Source organism: Anopheles funestus, chromosome 2RL (assembly GCF_943734845.2).
Source record: "Anopheles funestus chromosome 2RL, idAnoFuneDA-416_04, whole genome shotgun sequence".
NCBI lineage: Eukaryota > Metazoa > Arthropoda > Insecta > Diptera > Culicidae > Anopheles > Anopheles funestus.
In genome coordinates this window covers 63,251,891-63,275,662 of record NC_064598.1, presented here as the reverse complement: position 1 = coordinate 63,275,662, position 23,772 = coordinate 63,251,891, and the positions used below count along the sequence as shown (strand labels likewise).

General features: G+C 37.3%; 1 protein-coding gene across 4 annotated transcripts; it reads left to right on the top strand.

The window, feature by feature from the left end:
- The first annotated feature begins 4,037 nt into the window (after positions 1-4,037).
- On the top strand, positions 4,038-19,925 carry LOC125766165 (guanine nucleotide-binding protein subunit gamma-e). 4 transcript variants are annotated; one of them, XM_049431863.1, is made up of 5 exons: positions 4,052-4,176; positions 4,255-4,370; positions 6,474-6,591; positions 16,637-16,738; positions 18,661-19,925. In XM_049431863.1, the coding sequence occupies exons 3-5, from the start codon at positions 6,479-6,481 to the stop codon at positions 18,662-18,664; spliced, it is 219 nt and encodes a 72-aa protein (XP_049287820.1). In that variant the 5' UTR covers positions 4,052-4,176; positions 4,255-4,370; positions 6,474-6,478; the 3' UTR covers positions 18,665-19,925. The 4 variants fall into 4 exon arrangements, with proteins under 4 accessions (XP_049287822.1, XP_049287823.1, XP_049287820.1 ...); XM_049431865.1 differs by lacking the exon at positions 18,661-19,925 and having other exon boundaries at positions 4,038-4,133; positions 16,637-18,100; XM_049431866.1 differs by lacking the exon at positions 18,661-19,925 and having other exon boundaries at positions 4,049-4,144; positions 16,637-18,100.
- The last annotated feature ends 3,847 nt before the right edge of the window (positions 19,926-23,772 follow it).

Sequence of the window (23,772 nt, the reverse complement as noted above, 5' to 3'; positions counted from 1 at the left end):
CCGCAATTGTGTTTAATGTTTGCATTTGGAAGTACCGAAATAAGGATTCTTAATACCGAAATTAAGGATGCTTTATAAGCATAATTAAAATAAGCATTTTATCATGATGCACCTTGTTAAAGATAATTTCATAATATCTATGAAATATCTGTTTCAAAACAGCTTACAGAAAGGGCATTGAGCGACCAGCTGGGATTTGATATTCGCTTCCTTCGTGTAGAGAGCATCGCTGTAAAACTTTAATGTTCAGGCACTCTATTTAATTCAATTATCTTAATTTACTTTCGTTGCTTTTCGTTAAGTGTAAAATTTTAAAACAATTTATTCAAGATTTCCTGTGGAAAGAGAGTACGGGAAATACTGTAATACTCATACCGTAAATACTTTAATTTTTCCGTTAGAATAAAAAAATCGCTACACACTATTTTACTCTACAACCTTTGTAGTTACTGAACTCCCTTCTCTAAGTTTTGAATAACTGTTATGGAATTAGTTTTAACTTAAAAAGTCACAGAAAAAGGACAAATGAAAATGCTGAAACCGTTAAGTTTTTTTTTCAAAATCTTCGTATATCTCGTCTCTAACACATAAAACACACGTAAAACTACATTACATAAAAAGTTGTTATCAATTATTTAATCTATATACACAGTTGCTCTACGGATCTATTAAAATTTTATAAAATTAAAGCAAAACATGATATAATCTGTCATCCTTGGTCTTCATCAATGTAGTAAAATTAAGTCATGAAGAAATGTTGTTAGCATAATTTATAGGATTTATAAAATTCAACGAACAGGGAATGTTTTTTTTTTGTTTTCTACGAATGTCTACGAATTCTACGCAAAAGTTGCTTGATATTACATAATATTTGTGATTTATGAAATTATTATTGTTCTGTCTTCAGCGCCCCAAAAATTTCGATACATTCTAACAACATTCTCTACTAACAGAGATTTATCTTACTTGCGTTTCTCGAATAACTGGGAGAACCGAAAATCACAACAATGAATTGTGTGAGAAGTTGCTAAGGTGGGAAGAAGCTTTATATAATTTTTAATTTTTTTAATTTTTTTTTTATATAATTTCACAGCATAACACTTCATAGAGGCATCAGGATTACCTTTATACTTTGAAGTGCTCTACTACAAGTTATACAATGTTTTACTTTTAATTTCATCAGACAATTATTACTACTCTGAAAATTGGTTCCTCTTTTTTCATGTATATTCTTAAATATTATTTTCAATTAATCACATAGTCTTATTATTTAAAATTGCTTACATTTTGCCCTGAAGCAGTCTGAAACAGTCTTGTTTAACGCTTGTATATTGAACAATATTTCACACAAAAGTTGAATAACTTTTATTCAATTTTCTTTTTGCGTTACTTTTTTTTACACAAAAAGATAAATCAGATAATAGAGAAAAATCCCGGGACAACTACATTCGTTGATTATTTGCTAAATTGATCCTAGCATAAGTGAGTGAGATTGTGGAAACAGTTTCGAACGTTATATGATTTTCCACAGTACAGAAAACAAAATTCCCGTCACTTTCCCAATATTTGGCGCCGGTGGGTAAAACAGGTCCACATCGGTATGGCTTCTAACCGAACACCATCGATTTATTGTATTTGTGGGTGTTTTAGACCAAGCACGTTTATTTACGGAATATACTTTCCCACCGGACTAATCAACAAACGACGGTTACTGGTGCAACCAACCGCGCTTGGTATGGATTACATGATGCTTCTCTCGAGGGAAAAGAAATCTTACAAGTTTTACATATTTTTTTTTGTTTCATAACTTAATTCAATTACCGTAAATGTATCGGAAAGTCAGGAATGCTAAACAAATACAGCTAATGGTTTATAGGCAGATACAAACTGTGCTGCAATGTATAAGTGTCACACACTCACAACTGACGATAATGCTGAACGAACTTTCCTTCCCTGCCATACCAGTAAAATTCCATCCTGAAGGCTCGACAATGGATGAAAGGCTGGTGTTTTGTTTGGTTTTATTTTGCGAAACGACCATAGCGAGCCTATGGCTAGAATGCAGCACTAGCAGGCTGCACTTAGCGTACAGCACACTTCAGTACATTTTTGCAGCTAATTCAATAGAGAAAATCGAATTTCCTGTTTCACTTACCGTTCGTTCGTCGTTTATCATATGCCCTTGGTGGGGCCCTTGTTCGTGAAAGGGAGAAAAAAAAGGCATTAAAACCAAAATAGGAAAGGAAATATATGCACAGGTTGCAACATCAGCAACATGCTGTTACATTGTTTGAGGTTGGACACTTTGGGGGAAATGGATGAAATGTTTTACATCCAGCACATCAGTTCAATTGATGTTTTCGCTAACTGGTTGACCCAGTTTTTTCATCCCACTGGAAAGGGATAAAAGAATAAAGTGTTATTTTAAAAATGCCACACCAAAAAAAAAAATACTTCAAATCGTGCTCAAACGATATTTTGGTAAGTGGTTGGGTATAGGTGCAAATTTAAACGAATGGCATGTGGAAAGCTTCTTTCGCAAATGCTGCTGACCTGTTATCAGATGGTGAAAATCATGTTGTTTTGTGATTCTTTTTTTTTAATAGCAGAATACTACAGCAAAATATTAATTCTTATTATGGGATTTAAATCGTCGAGTAGCTTTAATAAACTTTAAACATTTATTTCACTTTAATTATTCTTTTTGCAGTATAAAGAATTAGCAAATTGAAATAGAACCAAACTGGAGAACTTTTCATTTGCTGAATGGGGAATAAAAATTAGAAAATGGTTAGTATAAAAAGTTGCAAAGAAAAAACACACATAGTAGCATTGTATTCGTGCAGGATACGAGCATATATTAGAATCCTTTGCTTAGAGCGTGCCAGGCGCTCAGGAACTTGCAGAGACTTCCAAAACGTTTGCCGGATGCTGACCAAGAGTAAAAGAGAGCCTGAAACCTATTTTCCATCTTCAACTTCATCTTCCACTGGTGAATGTGTGGTGTGGATGTCCTTTCACGTACGTGCTTCCAACATGCAGTGCGGTACATGCATGTGCCCAACTTCCCAACGCAAGAGGCGCAAGTAAGTGACAACCGAGACCGGAGTATGTTCTGCAAGCGTTCTCATTCGTTAGCTCGGCTAGAGTCACTTTTTCTCGCTCCGAACAACAGCCGGAAAGACTGTGAATGGAAAAGAAGCCACATGAAGCAACAACCATGGAAAACGTTCAAACGATTTCATGGTGTTGAGAAGTGGGAGCAAAATTGCATGCATGAGCTTTTTGGGTGATGCAATTCTCGAGGGTTTCTCTCCGTTTGGCTTACTGTGCAAGCGCAATCGTCGGAAAGACAGTCAATATACGTAATCATACGAATTGTTTTTTTTATAATTCCAACGACGATGTTTCCTAAAGGATTCCCTTTGCCATTTTTGATGGAAAGCGTTTTATGATGGCATGAATTATTTTCCTCTAAATAGACAAATAGACATTTACTTTTATTTAAAAATCAACAGTGCTTGGTGTACTACGAATATTACTTCTTCCTTTTTGTATTATGAAGCAGTTATTGATATACAAAAAAAGGCAAACATACATATTCAGTCCACTAAAAGCTTCCCCAAAAATATGTAGCTTTTTCTTTGCTTTATCAAAAACAAGTCGCACCGTACTAGGTTATCATAACAAGCCGGACAGGTTGGCCTCGTAAATGGGTCCCTTCTGTAGTTGTCTGTTTGCTAGACAACTTTACCGCCCGATTGTCTCGCTCTCGATCAAATGCTCTGTATCGGTACTGCACCGTCCGTACCATCCCTCCACGTGCTTCTACCTCGTGTCAAAAGTATCCACGAACTTCGTACGTTTATCTTCGAAAAGCGGAAAGCGTGTCTGTCGCCGAAGCCATCCGTTGACGTTCGTCTAGCACAGCCATCGTCTAGCACAGTAGAGGCTTTTGTTTCCCCCATAAGCGATATGCGAGTGAATGCGACGGCACAAGTGTATCGTCCCAAGCTCATAACAATGCAATGACCGCTTTGACACACCTGCACCGATAAAGTGAGCTTCAGGTGGTCAACTAGAAAACATTCGCATCGTGTTGCCCGTCGTGATAGGTTCCAGTCCGTGTCCGTGTAAGCATAAGGTTAAATACCAAAAAGTGACCATTTTCGGATAGTGCGTTACTGTAACTGTGCAAGGACGCAAATAATAGTTTTAATTATTGTTGTTTTCTTTTATCAACGTCTGACACAGTTTTTTTGGACCATAGGATCGGCAAAACTCAGTGAAAGCGGTTACAGAACTGAGTGAGATAAGCAAGCTGAAGCAAATAGAGATAAAATAACGGAACTGTTGCAATTTAAACTAAGGTGTGTGTTGTAGAGTAATAAGCAAGTGTGTTGAATGTTATGAAATGATGAGTGGATGATATCATTTATTTTAAACTGTAGAGACAATACTTCCAATACTTTACAATAATACTTCCAGCAGAAGTGATCTTCTTCACAATTATTTTTTTGTGGCTTTAGTTCATCAACCTCTTAAATATTGTTTGTGAACTGGAGAAATGGAGAAATGAAATGTCAAACAAATCCTACGGTGCTATTTATGTTTAGAGCGAACGTTGAGATTCTAGTGATCATTAAATCAAGCGTGTAAAAAACGGAGTACTTATGTTAAATTCTTTTTCCTTAGAATATATGATCACCGATCGTGTGTTTGCGTGTGCGCTTTCCGTAATGTTTGAAGTGTTAGAAATACACGAGCATTTGCGTGTAAATCGACAATTTGCCTGCCAAATTCTTTCTATTTTTTTATCCAATCTGCGAATGATATTCTATTTTCTCGTGCACCGGTCAATAATTTAACCTTTCCCATCGTAAGATTAACCCATTACCTAATTGGCTGTCATCCGTCACGACATTCTGCTTCGGCTATATGCTCGGCTCTGTTTTTTCTTCGCACTTCAACATTCACACACAAATGAAGATCGAGTACGACGATCATGCAAATAGACAAACAAACACAACGTGGAATCTCGCATACGGTGGAACCACCAGTCGCCCCTATAGTGAACACGTGAGCGGTCGCAAAGACTGTTGGCAACGTGTGGAACGTGTGTGAGTTTGATGCTGTGGTTGTACCGTGCACGGAAACCGACTCATCTCCATCGACAAATTGCAGTGCCTTGGTGCAAACATGCAGCATGCAATGTACCGACCGGTTACGCTCCAAACCACCCGCTGCCCACCTTTTGTCTAATGGGAGCTAATTGTTTTCATTTTTGTATTGACTTTACCTTGACACGATCTCTCGATCGTTTGTGTGTTTGGTTTGTTCGATCGTCTAGTGATGCACCCGTGGAGAGGGAAGATCGTATTGCATCTGTGGTTAGTGGATGCATTTCATGGTGCATGAAGAAATGGATCGAGAAGAGATTTAGCCTATGGATTGTTTGGAAATTGTTTTATACGAATTTGGTGATAACTGAGTAATTTGTTCAAGAGGAAACCATAGAAACGCAAAATCAATTAATGTATTGTTTTACTTTGGACTGTTCTCTAATTTGCTCCGTGTAATTTGAAGTTGTATAAACTTACGTATATTATACAATATAATATAAATGTAATTTAAATAATGACTATAATAGCAAACTACATGAATTGATAATTTCCAATTTATTACAATTTCGATTTATTGCAATTCATTACATTTATTATTTTACCTGCCATACTTGCACGTAACTGGACGTTTGAATTCAAGCACTTTGATCGAAAAATTCCATCCAAATGGGAATTTGAAATTTCGATTAATCGATTTCTTGCTGCGCATGCTTCTTCTAGGGGAAATCTTCGCCCTTACGATAAGGGTGTGTGCAGTGGCAAAACACAAAGGGCCCTGCCGTCATATCGTGCTGATGTGAGCATATGCGTGTGTGTGTGCGTGTTTGTCTATTGCAGCAAAATCTAACCTCTGTCAAAAATTTTATCGCTCCGATTAGGCAACGCTTGCTTCGATTCAAAGGGCGAATATTGAAGAATGAAGCATGCGCACACCGAAATCTCCCCGTCTGGTTTTGTCGGTTTGAGTGATTGGCCCAATGTAGGCGCGTTTACACATTGGCTCTAACGTTTCATTCCTTCATGAGTGAATATTTCCGTTGGTTTGAGTTTGTTTTATAAATCGGTTTACACTTCTTCAAACAGTACGGTTAGATTGAGTATGAAAAACACTATATTATAAACCTTTTTAGGAAGTTATTCAAAGTTTTTATGTTGCAATTAAAAGTAAGTGAAAAATAACTCTAACTTCACAAAACCGTTTTCAGAATTTAGTTTTGTTGGAAAATTTTTCGCCCCTTTCGTCGATTAATCTCAAACCCCTTGATAGAAACCACCCCTCCCAAACAGCAACGACTTGTGCACGCACACCAATAAACATGCTTTTCTCCAATCTCACGCGTTACATTCCAGGCACGATGGATCCCAGTATTCTAGCAACCATGGACCGTGACGCACTGAAAAAGCAGATCGAAAACATGAAGTACCAGGCCTCGATGGAGCGGTGGCCATTGTCGAAGAGTATCGCAGCGTAAGTACCATTCAGCACCCCCCAAAAAAAAACCCTCGTCCCAGCCCCAACATTTTGTTTCTACTTTTTTGTTGCGTGTGCTCCAAAGTGTCCCTTTCGTAGTGATTTTAGTGTTTTAGTGCGTTGTTTAAGTTACTTCCGTTGCATAGTTATTATTAACAGAGAGCAACTAAAAATACGAAGAAGATGATCTGTCGCTGAGTGTGATACCAGCAAATCGTGTACTGATCATTCATATGATGGATCCTTTAAATGAGCGTAATTTTGTAGTGCAGATAGAAGTCAAAATAAATTATAATTATTTTCAAAGATCCGTTTAGTTCAGAAATTGTTAACAGCAAATTGGTGCTTAGTCAGGATGGTGCCGAAAGGAAAAAAGGGACGCTTCCGTTCAGTCGATAATTTCGGGGTGTGTATTTGTAATAATGAGTCAGACCAGGGGCGATTGGCGTTGGGCTTCAGACTGCCAAAAGTGACAAGTGACTGCGAGTGACTGTATGCGGTTGATGCAAATCGAGAAGAAAAGGTGTGCAGCCATGTGAGTGCATATGTGCGAGTGTGAAAGAAGCAATAGAATTTGCTGTGCTTCAGGAATGGAATAGCGAAAAATAATGTTGTGCTCTCCGCTTGCAAGCATCACATATGCATTAGTAACAAACAACACAGTTTTTGGAGTAAAGGATAAAAAGATTCCGAAAAAGTTGCCTGGCTGACGCAAAAAAAAAAACCGAACGCGAACGGAAAACGGATGTGGGAAAAAATCGATAAAGAAATCAACCCTCCCATCCTCATCATCCCATCGTGCTTAGTTAGGAGGCACTGACGGCACTCGCCGTATGCGTTTGCTAGTATTGGTGCTTTGAAAGCGAGAATGGAAGCATCGCCAGAAGTAATCGTAGGAAGCGTGTGAAGTTAGAGTTTTCCAGAGTTCCTCTCTCGGCCTGCTCTTCTTCATTACTGATCCCTACCCCCCTCCCCACGCGAGTAAAACACAAGTGAAGTTTACCTCTGGGGGAAACAAATTATTGCGGCCTTTTTGGAACAATGCGCTGGTTGGGGAAAATGGCCCATTCATCTGGGAAGTGTTCCGGTGCGTATGTGTTAGTGTGCCACAGGGTGGCTATGTTGGTTAGCCCACAAGCGAACAGGGTGGTTCGCTGGAAAGGGAATCAGCTTCTACAGCCAGCGAGCGAGTGTTCTTATCTACCAACAATGCATGTTTATCTCTCGCTCTCGCATGTACAAGCATCACCATGACGATGGTGGTAGTGGTGCAAACGCTACCGTGTACTACTAACACGCACTTTGCTACGTGTGTTACCGTGGTGTGCGTGGTAAGGAAAAACAGTGCCAAGGTAGACTGCGACCGTTCCCACCGGTGCCAACCGGTGTGGTGGAGACGCATTATCACCTTTAGGCGCGTTCTTGGCAGACGTATGGGAGCAAATGGGACGGAAGCATGCAGCGATACGGCCATGATAAAGATCGGCTTCCAGTGTAATTTTTCTTACTGTGGTTGTTTTCTTTTTTTTTTGCTTCTCCTCATCGAAATGTTATCGTAGCCACAGCATTCGGTTTACTTCGGAGGGTTTTTTCCGTTGCGAAACGGAACGCTTCGCATACAAGTGGATCGCACTTTGATAGGAGCGTTTAAGTGTTATGCTAAAGCTGATGAATGTATAAATATTTGAGAATATTTTTTTGCCACTGTTTCATGTGCAGTGGACGAATTGTAGGCACGGTTCATCTAAGGAATAAAATTCCATGTGAAATTTTCATGTTTTGTACAGAAATTTCATTTAGATAGCATAACATTTTCATATTATTTACAGTTAAGCGTTAAATTAATATGAATTGTAAATCGAAAACTTTTAACGCTTCGATATTTTCAACTGCATTCGAGCATAAATTGTGGATTGGAAGTTAGTTCAATTCGAATATTCGATTCATGATTCATCATGGGATCAATAAAACATGGTCGTTTCATGGTGTGTTTTTTTAACTTACGGCTCTTTTCCTCGGTTAACTTTTTGGAGGAAAAGAAATATTTCAATCAACATAAAAAAACACTAAAAATCGTTTATGTTTAGCAATCTTTTTTTTCGTTAAAATGATTATTTGTACTTTTACTGTACAAGAAAACATGGTCCTGATAACTTGTTGATCATATTTCATGGAAAACTTTTATAATGAAGCGATAATATAATAGCACAGGTAGATGGATTTCCGGTAATAGCAGACTTAATGAAACTCAATATACATAAAAAAGTCACACACAAAGTCAAATATTGACCTTCGATCGTTCGCTAAAACTCTTGGCTTCCGTTCTTATTATCGCAAGCATCAATATAGTCACATAATGAGATGGATACTGTCACTATCACATAAACATATCACCTTGGGAACAGCTCAAAGTAATATGGCGGAAAAAAAACTTATTACTATTTTGTTTCTCTTTATATACCCACCAACACATTGCCTTACGATAAAATATTGAACTTGGTGAAATAACACGAAAAGCCATAAAAAGAAAACATTTTTCTCTGCTGAAATGTCATATACTTACATACATGTTGCTGGAAATGCGCATACCAACGCAACCCACACTAGTCTGGTGGCGGGGCTCATTAGTAAGGTGCTGTGAACAGTACCACTTACCATGTTCTAACGATGTTCGTATGCTCAATTTCTCACAACTGCCACTCTGGTCGTTTTTTTCTTCTTCTTGTTTTCCGTTCCAAGTTGTCTACCATTATTGCTCACAGACCGCTAGGACTAGGATGACAAGTAAAACTGGGTTGCATGGAAATCCATGTTTCTTTATCCCCCTAACGACAAGAAATAAATGACTGCCAAGTTTATAGATGTACATACATACCAAAGAGAGACACCTCAAGAATCTGCTTCTTCTTCTAAACTGTAATCTACTTCTACCTCAAGAATCTAACAATGGCTGTTTTTCGCTTTTGCTCTTTTTAGAAGTGTAGAAGGGATGATAAATGGAAGACTAGTTCAATAAAACCCTTAACAAGCTTAATCCTATTTAAGGTATTCTATTTAAGCTTATAATCCTACAATCGTCTCAGTAAAGTTCCACGGTATGTCTAGACCAAAGGAACTCAATACTTTTATGCTTAAACTTGATGATAAAATTTTAACGATTTGGTGCTGAGTGTAATGTTATCGTTTCTATATCATATCCCCACATAACAGTAAGCGATATCTACTAATTACATAAGTTTGTAATGACGTTTGATAAGTCCTCTATTTGAAAAAGCAATATAAATGTTTAGTATTAATTTCTGCTGTGAATGTTTACAAAAAGAACTGATTACAGTTTAAATACGAGCAATCAAGACCGATGCTAAATACCCGCATAAGCTTTAATTACTTGGGTTGGATATGTTTGAGTTCCTGAATGTCTAAAAACGTTAGATCTTTTCTGCGGGCTTCAAGTTTCCACGTGCTCTACCAATTACCAATTCGTCAAACAAGTTGAACGTTTTCATAAAAATATTCCAAACGATTTTAGTGATAAGAAGCCTAAGAATTTAAGAAAGTAAAACAGTAACCAAATTAACTACTAACATATTAACAAACTAATTTCTACTAACAATACTAACATCTGCATGCAAATTTTACTAATCCTTATCCCTATAAGGCATGAAACGTACAAACGATTAAATTAACCAAGAAGAATAAAAAACTGACCTTTTCCAAGTTCGGTCTTTGACCGATTACTACTAAACCTATCTAAAAACACTAAGCCCATTTAACACCTTTCACTAACTTTTCTAACGAAACGAAAAAAGGATAAAAGTGTACTGAAGACACAGTCCCACAAAAGTGTCCTGCGGCGTTCCGAGGGAAAATTGGCAATCCCTTGCATAAACAAATCCCCGTACCGGTGGAGAATTCCTCCCCCCCCCCCCGCAACTTCTCCGGGGTTTCGGGTGTAAACGGGTCACGGGGTGCGCGTGATTGAAATTTTAATGAAAAGTAATCACACCCGCGGTACTCGGTGGAATAAACACCTAAGTAAATGAAAGCCACCGATAGCAAAGCAAATCCGCAGCGGGGGCTAGGTGAAGATGGGGAGACGTACAACTCCTATGCCAGGTAGGTTATATAGTGTCCGGACTACCGGCAAAATGAAAAAGAAGTACACTGCAGTGGAGCAGTATCCTTACAGTCTTTGGGGTGATGATTGGAAAATGGATTACATTCTTGTCGGCACGTGATGTACTCTGCTGAGGTTGCGTTCGTAATGCAACCATACTGTCTGCTGGTCGTTGACAAACATAGCCCTGTTGCTTTAAGTGCTGATTGCTAGAAAAACAGGTTGCACATGATGTGTTCACGTCTTGCAAAGAGGTCTGTTTTTTTGTTGTTCCAAAAGACCGCACCGGTGCAGATGGAAAGTAAAACGACCAAAGTGTATGGAAAATAGTTCAGGCGCATAAATATCTGTCAACAACTAGGGAGGAACGATGGTGATGCGGATACCGACCTAGCTACTAATTGGATTTCAATTAAAAAGCTTTCTCGGCTGGAAGATTTCCGTAGAACATAACAGGATTAACGAGAACTATCGATTACGTTCTTTTATTAGCGTTATGGAAACTGTCCTTCGATTCAGCGATTCATCAATGAAGCGATAACACACGTATACGCGTTCTTAATTGATCATGCATGTTGACATATTTTATCTTCCAACCATTTTCATGTTCTTCCTCCACATATTTGTGAGTTGAATTACCCAAATATCAAGAAGATGCTTGAAATTGCATGAAGTTATTGGCATCGTACTTTAAGGACTGCATCATACATTTGTCTCCATTTCTGGAAATGTTTGATAATAATTCACCATTTTTAGCTCATGAGTTCATAAATGAATGGATAATCATATGACAATTTGTATCACTAACATGCAAAAATAAAACGAATATAAAGCGATCAGCGAATCGACACCAATCGACGATTCAAATGTTCAAGACGTTGATCGATCTACGACAACATCTGCGCTGGAACGTTCTACCACAAACGAGCCTGGGATTGATTGGATGATTATATGCAACGAACAAAAAGTAGCTATAACAAGCATCATTACATACCCTTGATTAGTTCACAGAGCTATGGAAATGCTAACGAATGGCAGCCTGAGCGAATGTATTTCGCTCACTGTCAACACCGTCGGGCATGTAGATTTGGTGCTTGTTGCATGGAAAAATGTGTGCCAATGGAATGGAGTAGAAATTTAATTACAATTTTCCTCGAATGTGTCCTGATGTGGGTAGTAGACAAAGCAAATAAGCTCCGGTCGGCGTTGTGCCAGGATGGAAAGCCAGAAGAAACATAATTGGTATGGTGTAAGAGAGAAACATCAATCGAGCAAACCATATAAATCATGTTTGCTGACAGTGTGATAAGATGTTAGATGTGTTCGTGATGATGTTTTCTGTGTCATGATGACACCTTTTGGTTGATATTTGATAGATTATCAAATTTCGACGAGTACGATACTGTCGATGAAATGATGTGTAAATGTGTGAATGAAGGTATTCTAATGTTTTCAAAGCTTCGAAAAATTACGATTTCTAACGATTTATGCAAGAAAAACAAATCTTTTGTCTGTATTTTAGCTTAGGTTTTGCGCGATTCCATTCATTCCTGATTTTATGATACTACACTTGTACGAATTTCACGAATCAAATTAGTTCTCTTTTTTCAGCATTCCAATACAGCCAATTAAAGAAAAATAATATTTTTTGCCGTCACGAACAACCACGGAAAACCGAAAGCGATGTAAAACTTCCACGAACCATTCGTGATGATGAAGAAAAAAAAAAGTTTTACTTTCCAAAGAATTGGTATTGATTCTCGGAACTGTACACCAGCACGGATGTAGCGGGATGGAAAAATATTCTTCTCATTTGTGTCGGTTTATTGAAGATGAAGCAAGATGGCAACGCTTCATAAAGCATGCCGAAGCGCACGTTTTCTCATGCTTGCGTAAGAAGGACTTTTCCAATGAACAGTGTTTCGCACCGTTGGTATGCGTGCCAATTTGATTAAAAAATTGCCACAAATTTCACCCACCTTATAATTCTTTCATTCTATGGAAGTAGAGGTTTCTATGTTGGTGGATAAATACTTTAATTTAAGGGAAACAATTGGTACAGTATACTACGCTTTAATAACTGTGACAATTTAGCAATACTTTATTCAACTCTATTCTCGACAGTATTAACAGTTTTTTACGATTTTTTCAATAAGTAACCTATTTATATCGGTAGTTTGTAAGTGATTTTTTTTATAAAAACACACATATTTTACATTGTATTAGCAGTTAAATTGTTAATCAGAAAACAAACTTGATTACACCATATGAAAAACTTGAAAAGAAGAAAACATTATATTATGGAGTATAAAATGCTGTGCAATATCCATCTTATAGAAGAGCGAATAACCAATGCCGTTTTACAAGTTGACAAAAAACCAAATAAATAAAAGTTAAAAAAAATCATGAAGAAAAGGTATTCATTTGAGACATCATTCCCGTCTGGTATTGACTCTCGATTATTCGAGTGTACAGAAGGAGTGATTTTTCATTTGACGACTCATTTTACTCCAATCGTTACATACTCACTGACGTTCTCACTCCCATACCGCTGTTGCTACTTGGCTGTTCGTAGTGCTGCTTGGCGCAAAAGCAGATACGGAATGGATAGAGCCTTTCCACCTCTGTTCACACCATTCGCCCCTTATTCAATCAACAAGGACGGAAATGAAAGAAAACCGCGACCAGTAGGCCGTTGGAAAGAAAACATGGGATGTGGAAGTACATTTATGTGCCATACGGCCATCGAATCCATCCATCCTTGATCCCTGTGCTCACGCTGGTTTTTGTAGCACGATGCGAAATCGTGGTGAAACGGTTTGGAATAAAATCTTCGTCACAGCGAACGAATGAATCATCATTTCCATCACCCATGGTCGCCAGGGTTGCTTAAGTGTTTCATATGGCCGTATGATGGCGGCATGTGGTTTATTATTTTCCTTACCCAAAAACCCTACTCAAAGCTCTGTCATTCGCTCGAACGATCTCGGATTGAGCCGGTATTTGGAGATTTTTGGTGGCAAAGATGATGAAGTACAGCAGCAAGGCGACATTTTTTCTTCCATTCTTCGATCAGAATCCATTCTTCCATCGATAACAGAATGAAACGGTTGGCTGTAAAATGAGAAAATTAAATGACTGAAACCCAAATGCTGGCATCTAAAGTTGGTTGGTTATTTGAGATAAATTCATTTATTTCGAATTATCGGAATATCTTTATCTATTCATCTTTTTATCGTCTGTGATGGTGTTAGTAGGACGGGCATGGATTGGTAGGCTTGGGGATGCTGGATGATTTTTCTTATCAATTGTAAGAAAAAACAATTTTTATTTTCTTTTTTCGTTTAAGTAACAATTTTTAAAATAATTTCCTTTACAGTAACAATTGAACAGTTCATAATTTGGCGTTTAAAAATGTTTCTTATGGTTATCTTAGAAATAGATTTTGTGAATGCGACTAACTTACTTTTTTTGGGATGTTCACAGTCTTTTTTCCTCTTTCAAGCTTGAATTATTCCGACAGCATGTCGTCTTGCAGGCTGATTGGCATGACAAAGGCAATCGGGTACAGTTATATGTGTTACAATCTAACATGAACAGAGAACATTATGGGAGTAAGATGCCGCTTTACCTTTTTCTATATTAAAAACCCATCAAAATGGTAACAGCACAAACACAAACCATAGCTTACAATGTTCAATATTTAATAAGCCCAAGGCGATGGTCGATGTAAGTATCTGCCAAACGAAGGTTTCACTTTACAAGCATGGAAGTGAAATGGTACTGAGAATGTATTTTTTGTTGTTGAGCTTTTTGAGCATTCAGATATCTGAATGGTTTGGTCTAACTTTTTCATCTACCTCAAACATTTCTCTTATTTCCAAACGTCACAATATGATAAAGTACGGTTGAGAGTTTGTAGAAACTTCATGTTGGAAATAGTTGGCACGTTTCTTTAACCAGCCGGAAGGGGCTACCGTCGCAAAGTAACGACCGTTCAAAGGTTTGCCGCTGGCAACCGACACGCTTGGGTAGGATGTAAGTAACCAATGAAAGCTTTTGGCTGTCATGGAAACACATTTCCTTTTTGGAGACCGCTTGAAAGTCTTCCCTTTTTTTGCCCCCAACGTTTTAACGGTTTGATCAAAGGGAGTTTTATTGTAATGCGCAAATGTTCTCGACCCTTTCGAAGAAAACTTCAAAATGAGAAGTATTATTTGTATACTTACTTTTTTTTGTTCGCAAGCCTGTGAAGGTTGCTTACAAACTGGACGAGGAAACGTATTATTGGTAAAATATGAAAAAGGTGTTGTGCAATAACTGGAAATAAAGGAATTGTGGTAGAATTCAAACACGAAACCTTAGAAACGGTTTTGGATAAACAAAATCATTTAGAAAGAATTTGAATTCATTGGTGTTACTATAGCTAATTGATTTCAATGTATTAATATTGATTTGATTCGTTAAAAAGAGGGAATATTAATGTGGAAGAAAAAACACGTAAATAAATAACCTGAAACGATGGATTGACTGTTTCATTGGATAAATGGCTGTGCCAAATGCAACAAGAATGAGCCATGAATAAATTTACATGCCGTTGCTCAACAAAGCATTTACCAAGCGAAAGTCGCCAAGAAGATTGCTTGGTCATACAGTAACATCGAAGACGGAACTAAATTGATTACGTTCTTAATTTGGTGGGATCATCTCGGCGTGTTGTACACTAAGAGCGCGAGGAGCTTTATGAAACGAGCAGATACAGTATCGGACGAAACATGAGAATTGTTGCAAAAGCATCGAAAATTTTAACATAACAATCGATATTTGTGATTAAACCAAAATCTGAGTATTAGAAAATTATGATGTAATTGGAGGCGGCTCAGTGGTGTATGTCATAAACGGTGCCGATTCCACTCAACAGAACCGGGTGCCAAATCCCATCCGGATCGTTCCTCATAGCAAGGACTGACTATCCGGCTACGCGGTAAAAATTAGTCTAGTAAGCCAGAAATGGTCGGCGTGAGCTTTGAGCTCGTTAAAAGCCAACAAGAGAGAGAGAGAGAGAGAGGTCTTTTATTACATTTAAACTGGTATATTGATCCGGTATGCTACGTTTCTTTCAGTGGTTTTTTATGAAAGGACTCGTTTTCAATTTTATTGTCATATTTAAAATCATTGCTGTATTGAAGTTTATATTTTGGTGACATGTTTCTTTCAATGATATTTTTTTAAATAAATTGTAAAACATTTCCTAAACACTTCCAGTAGACGATTTCATAAAATTATGTTGAACATAAGCGATAATTTTGCGAACAAAATAACGATTGAAATAGCGATGAAAACGATAAAATAAAGCCTTTTTAAATGAATTATGATTATTTTTCACAGATCTCACGAGCTGCACTTGTTTTTTTCCGATTCTGTTTATTTAAAGCAAGTATAATTGCGTATAATATGCGAAAAACGTATGTAATATGAGCAAAGAAACAATACGATAATTGACATTGAATGCATAATGTTGGAAAATGGGAAACCTAACCTACCACACCGTTTTCATAATTCACAAACCCCTAAAGCACAATTTGCCTATCATAAATAATATCTCAAGGTAGCCAGACGTTAATTTGGTATTGTTTCCTAGAAGGAATCTCTATGCTTTAACAGGTGTTAGGAAACGATTTCAGGTCATTAACGATTTTTATACATTAAATTATCGACTAATAACTTAGTAGCTAGCTACTAGACGCATATCATGCAAAATATTACACCAATTGCTTGTATTCTTATGTCTATAAAAAGTATGTGCCTTATTCATTTTAGCTTTGTTGCTCTTTTTTTTTATATGGTTTCTAATGCTACCTACCATAATTTTCCAACATGTTTCTTTTTCCTACTAACCAACATTCATTTATTCCTTTTTTCCAGCATGCGAGAATACGTGGAGGAGAACGAAAAGAACGATCCACTGATTCACGCACCGGACAAGAAGAATAATCCTTGGGCTGAGAAGGGCAAATGTGTCATCATGTAAATAGCGTCCTATCTTCTACCGATACTTCTACTACTACTACTACTACTACTACTACTACCACCACTACCACTACTACTACTACTAGAACTACTTCTACACCCAAAATCCAACTACTATTTTCTACAACTTTCTACCATTACAACAAATGTACCATAAGGGAGACAACAGAGCCTTTGCTTCGAACCGATACTATCAAACCGGTGCCATTTTATTAACACATTTTGGTGCGATCCATTCTAAATCCAACTATACAATCGGCTGCTGCAACTATCATGCCTCAAGCGGAGCACACGGTGATCGGTGCTAAAAAACTTCCGTTTCCTCTACTCTTTCTGTTCGTTCAACAGTTGTACCGGGAGCTTATTTCAATATTAATATTGTTTACACGATTTTTGTGCGGTCTATACAGTGACCAACCTGAAGTAAAACAGGAACCAATTTAACCAATTGCGAAAATCAATCAAAACAAGCAGTTGACCTGCATGATATTAAGCAATCTCACAGTTGTAGTTTGGTCATTTAATTGGTTCTTTTTGTGTTGTTTTTATTTAAATTTCTGTTTTCTATATTATTTATAAGCTACACAGTTATTGTTATTGCAAAATGGTTCTTTTAATAATAGTTAGAAGAGACTGTATCGTAACGAAAAATCCTTAATCAAGATCCTTAGTGAGCTGAAAGAGTAGAAAACAGAAGAAGGAAAATTGAAACCAACTGGCTATCAATGTTCGCAGCAGGGCTAAACGTTCTATCTTGCTTTGTATCTCATTGCGGTCTGTCCATTAGCTTTAAGTTTTAAGCGGATCGGTGTGTTTTAGTTTATTTTTGGTTGTTTTGTCCGTTCAGCGAATTCATTATGTTAGGGGCAGTAGCGGTAAACAAAAGCGAATGTTTGTAATCTCTTCGGTGTAAGAACGCCAAAAACTGCCGAAAACCCGACACGTCAAGCAGCGAAACTGTGAACCAAAATTTGAATGAAGAATTAAAGAGAACAATTAGCTTATATGGGGCTGATTGGAAAAACCAACTTACCACGTCCATGCTGTCTCTGTCATTGTGCATACTTTCGTCTGGATGTTGTTTTGTTTATCTTTTCGTTATCGACACACATGCATAATAAGTGGGAAAATAATTTGCACATACAGACTAAAACAAAAGATACAGCATACGAAATAGCTGGGTGTAAACATTGCATGGGAAAAGAGTTTTGTAAATTTGTCATAAAATAACAAACACATCACCCCACGTCTAGTTCATACAGAGTGGATCGAGCTGTGCGTCCGATTATTTTTTACGTTTACTGGAATAAATCAAACACTGTGCATGTCCAATAGTGTCGCTGTGTGCCGTCCTTTCTATTTTCTGGTGTTGTTTTCTTTTGTTTTGTGTCATTTTCGTGCGTTTTTTTGCCGTTAGTTGTTGTGCTACTAAAATAATTTTATTCGGTTTTTTTGTTGTTGGCCATACATTGTGCTTGTTTTCTATTGTTCTGCTAAAAAAATGTGTGCATCCTTCTGTTTTTCACGGAACAAAATTGACTTCACAACTTAAATCACATACACAGGACGCAGCTTTTACCGTTCTATTATTATATTATACACAAGGAAATTATTTTGATACATATCATTTAAAACACCACAATGAGTTGATGAAAAGTCACTTAACTGTTTAGAATTTTTCGAATCGTGGAATAGTTTTGCATTGTAAATATAAAACAAAAACTTTCTTGTAGCAAAATATCTCCACTTTAAATGTGTGCTGAACTGTTGTAGTAGTTACAGACTAATTGCGGAAAAAACAACATTTCTTGTCATTTTCAATACTACATTCCTTGCCATGCGTCGGTATCATCTTACTAAGTCAAGCCAATGTGTGTTCCTTGTTGGCTATCTCTTTCTCTTTACTTTCCTTTCAACAGATAAAATGAAACGCTCGATGCTCACTTGTCGTTAGCAATGCTGCGCCTCGTCGTGCCAGATCAAAGAATGCAACCGGAGCACCGGGAGCGCACAAGCATGACCATTTGGTTGAAACTCACGGTGCAGCTGGAGTTTTCGGGATTCAGTTTGTAGAATTAACATTTATAGACCAACGTGAAATTTGCGTTGGGTGAGAAACGAGTCAGCTAAATGCAACCATGCAGAACAGGAAACAGGAGTGTCATCCTAGGAAAACATGTCATACCTGCAGAATCAAAATTCCAGAAGCCGAAGCGACAAAGCCCACGATGATTACTACGCACAATCCAGCACACAATGGGAATGGGCAATGATTTTGATACTTTTGGGATGAACAATGTGGGAAGGAATACATTTAACACGAATCTAGTCATAGCTTTCCGTTTTGTTTTGATTTTAATAGAAGACCTGCGCGTGCAGCTTGCGGCTAAGGGAAAAGTTAACAGGCATGATATTTGTTTTTTTTTTTTTTGTGAAGGTTATAGGTATCATAGCTAAGGGCAGATAAAGAAAAATCAGGAACTAGATCCTCTTAAGTCGTACCGATTCTTTACATAATATTCCCTACTGAACTCTCCATTGAGAGCTCGTGTGTTCAACAGTAGTATTGCGCATCGTTCGTAGTAGCTATCTAGTCTTTGGGACCGTGTCTTTGATTTTGTTTTTCTAACTGAATTAGTGAACTGGAGCTGCGAATTAGCGCTCTTCTTTTTTAAACGTACAGTACTGTAAGACGAAATGAACTCAGAAAAACCAGCGTTTGCTCATCGTTGCAAGCTTAGTTTCGATACGTCTGTAATTCGTAATGTAAGCCTGGCCATTAATAGCCCATATTCGAACCAAAAAAGGCAAAACTCTTCATACAACTAATCACGTTCACACCGGTTTTCGTCTGTTTCTGGTACACGATACGAATGAAGATGTTTCAAACCTTATCATGTGCATGTTTAACCATGAAAGCATGCGTGCGATTTGATCGAAAGATAAGTCCGTGTACTTCACTAGTTTGTGTGTGTGTATAGAGAATCCGAAATCAAAGGACCGCGGAGGATCGTGTAGATTTTGCTTTCTTCTCATTTTTTTTACATATTGCCTGTTGCAGTACCATAAAACTAGTGAACATTTAAAATAAAATCATTATCATTATAAATCACAAATATTAAACTATGAATGAGGTAAAATTCACATTTCTTATAAATAAAGTAAACAAAACTTAATAGTCAAACCAGATGTGTAACTTTGATAAGGTACATTATGGAAGGGACAGTTTTACATTTAACCGGCAGAGAAACGAACACGTGAATTTATCGATGAACATTTTCTTCATCATAATTGGTGCGATTTGCAGCACGGTTCGATTCTAAATACGGTGACTCGCCCCATCGACTATACTATTCAACCGAAGGGGACATTTGTAACATTTTTTTTTAAATTCATTTTTGGGAACCGAGATTTTATAGAATTAGCGGAAAACGTCTTTTCGGACGAAATTATCGTATACAACTTGCAGGCAAGTTCAGCTTTGTGCTTTAATTTTTACTCGACTCCAACAGAACTCGATGAAACTTTCGTCGAGTTAAACGTGTGTTATGTTCGTTAGGCTTTTTCAAATTATTCGCTATGTTATGTGAAGATAAAAAACTTTTTTTCAGGCATTTTTATCATTTCTGAAATCTCTTACATAGTGAAAAAAGAACATGAAAAATATATTTTATTCAGCAACATTTCGTTGACTGAATATTCTGCATGAGAATCGTATTGTTTGCAGGAAGAGAGAAATAAATTTTAATGTGTTCATTCACTCCATTGGCATATCTAATAAAATGTAGCCAATATTCTAGATATCCCTTCAAGATATTATTTAGCAAAAAGCAAAAAAAGCACTTAAGCATCTACATTTTTCAGTAAAATGCACAACGGGCGACACAATTCGCGAAAATGGTTGTTGTCCGAACTAAGAAAAGCTTTTAACATATTTTATAAGCTCGGCGCTTCAGAAACACTGAATGCAGATTAAATAATTATTATAAACGTGTTTCACTAAGTAACACATTTAAATTCTGCGATTTATTAATTTCTTATTATTTATTTCTTTATATTGTATATTGTTAAAGGTGGTCACAACAAAACAAAAAATCAAAACGGAATTCTGAAGCTCAATATTTGTTTAATTTGAATTATTTCTATTACAGCGCATGCGCTAATGTGGTGGTCCCTGTTTTCAAATTCATTACAACACCGTTATCTACAAGACGCTAAAAATTATAGTATTCAGGCATTAGACTTCTTCGGAAAACCATCGGAATGACATTTTATGTTTATGTTGTTAAAATGTTACTAAAATTTAAAAAAAAATGTAGTAAAATAAGAGGCAAGACAGCATATTTCAAAATGTCACCTTTTACTTACCATTCTTCACATTTTGTTGCTCAGAGTTGCACACAAAATATGGTAGACGTTTTGTGTCTTAGATATTGTTTGTTTATTTTTTTTATTTGTGAAAGAAACGTTAAGTGAAATTTGGAACCTATATGCGAAGCGAATGGTTGTTTCCCTTCATTATATTTGACGACGGCGTTGGCTGCGGCAGGGTACCGTGCATGATTTTTCTTCACATTTATTTTTTTGTCTCAAATGAAGGGTGCAAAAAACTACCACCGAGAGTTGCTGGGCAGATCCGTGCGCTCATTTACGGGCTGGCTGGTAATGAAACGCAGGAAGGGATCGACATTAAACCGTCTACGGAACGGAGAAGGGATAGAGCGGGTCCCCATTACGTTGGAAATGAAAATGCTGGAGGAACTAGACAAACGATAAAAAATGAGGCCCACGGATAGGGATGGTTGAGGATATTTTTTGCCCTTTGAGTACGCATTTTTTTATGTAGCAGCGTTAGTGTTAGTTTTTTTTCATTTCTGCAGCAACTGAACGTCAGTGTGATGCTTTTGTCTTATTTTTTTATTACTTTACGGTAGGGAAACTACGGTAAGGACATTATTTTTATTCCTGCTGTATGCCGGACTCTTACCAACTAAGTAACGGGGGAGTATTATATCGTCCCCTATTCTTGTCGTTTGGTGTTGTTTTCTGCCAATGAAGAGTTTTAATTTCATTTCTTATCATAATACTGAGAAAAAAAATGTCTGATTCTACAATAAATGTTTTAACATTTTTTTTGTAAACTGAAAAATTAAAACTAAGTCATCTTCCATGTGTCGTCGTTATTAACCAGCAGCTTAGGTTGCTTTAAAATATTGAGATAGGGTAAATGCTCATTATCGTATCGATAGCCATACCACTAATTGGTATGGTTCGATGAACTTGATTAAAAATTAGCCTGCAGAAGGGAACTCCAAACACTGGACTCGATTTATAACCATTACGATAAACCACAGCAAGCAGAGATGCAATTGTAACCAACTATAGGGCCTTATATTCTAATTTGAAACGTAAAAGAAAATAAAAAAAAATTAGCCATGGAACAGAACAAACAAATTTGGATTCTGTATTACTACAGTGCTTTATTTAAAGCCGTTGATGAATTTGGTATTAAGAAAAACAAATGATTCTAAATGTGCCTTACATTTTTCTTTGTCTAGTCAACATAATGGATGAAACAATAAATGTAAGATATTAAAAATAAAATCTTTGATTTAGAAGAAACAGGCACAAACATTTCTGTCAACATTTTCAACACAACTTCCTCTGCTCTTTGCAATTTATGTATAGGTACTTAGTATTGTTATCCTACTCAAATCTTAACAAATCGCTCACACACACACACACACATTCAGTTGCATAATGTCGCGAATAATTTATTTCATTTTTTCACCTCATCTAATGGTGATGTATAAAATGCTAAAAAAATCCCGACCCTAGTTAGAGCAACCGAAACGACGCGCAACGAAATTTCGGAACCGAGAAACCCGTCTGCAAGTGTATGTCAGAGGGACCGTGCAATGTTACCCCTCACAAAAGTCACAACAAGCATTAATGCAAAACCGTGCAAGACAGAAAAAAATGAACAGAACGAAACAAAAAAAAAACATGCTGGAATGGTAAATACTTTTTTAACAAAAATGCCCGGGTGTTATTGCACTTGCGCGCAAGCAAATAGTTCTACAATTTGTAGTGCACAGGATGTGCATCGTCGTCGTTTTCTGTTGTTCTTCTATTTGGTTTATCTGCCCAAGCTTTATTCAGTTTTTGCTGTACTCTTTTACATTTCAAAAGCACTGTAGTGTCACTTGATCGGTACGGCAGGACCTACTTTCGTTCACTATCTTTCGTAAAGAACAAACACAAGAGCCTGAGCTGGCCGAACCAATTTTTCCGAGTAGAGTACAAACGGTTGTGAGAAAATATCTCCAGAGTGTCACTGTCGTGAGCTCAATTTTCTCACACGAGCACGTGGTAAGCCAAACATGCTGCTCACTCTCATTTCGTTTCATTTCGGCTACTATACTCTTGGTTAGTGTTTTACGTTACAGTTTTCTCTTGCAACCGCTGATGGTGGAAATTAATTGTTCATTTTTCCTTAGGTCACACGCAAAAGAAGGGAAAGAAAATTGTTAACCTTTTTTACGCTTTTTTGTACGCAACTAATACTCATAGACGCATGGAGCAAAAACAAAACCCGTCGTATCCAGCTCGCCAGCGAAAGGGAGGAGCATGTCACCGATTGGAGCAGTGAGCAAACGAAATTAATTAAGCTCATTATCATTAGCTCTCCTCACTTTCAACACTTTCCAACGTTGATATTTATGTAATGAGCGCTAAATGTTGCCAGCCTGGAAGGAAACAGTTCCTGTGCGCAAAAGCATCATCACCGAACCTCTCCAGAGGTGGTCCAGAAGTAAGAGATTTTATGTGCCAACGTTCCAAGACAAATGAAGGAGAGCAGTGATGGCGAAAAAAAAAAGGAGAACCCACGTACAACCCATTGGCTTATACATATTTGCAATTTTTCGCACTTGGCAACACCCACAAATCAGCGCCCTGGCGCTAACGCCTGCACTCGACGACGGACGACTTTTCCCGGGGACTTTATCACACAGCTTCCCGGTCGCCCA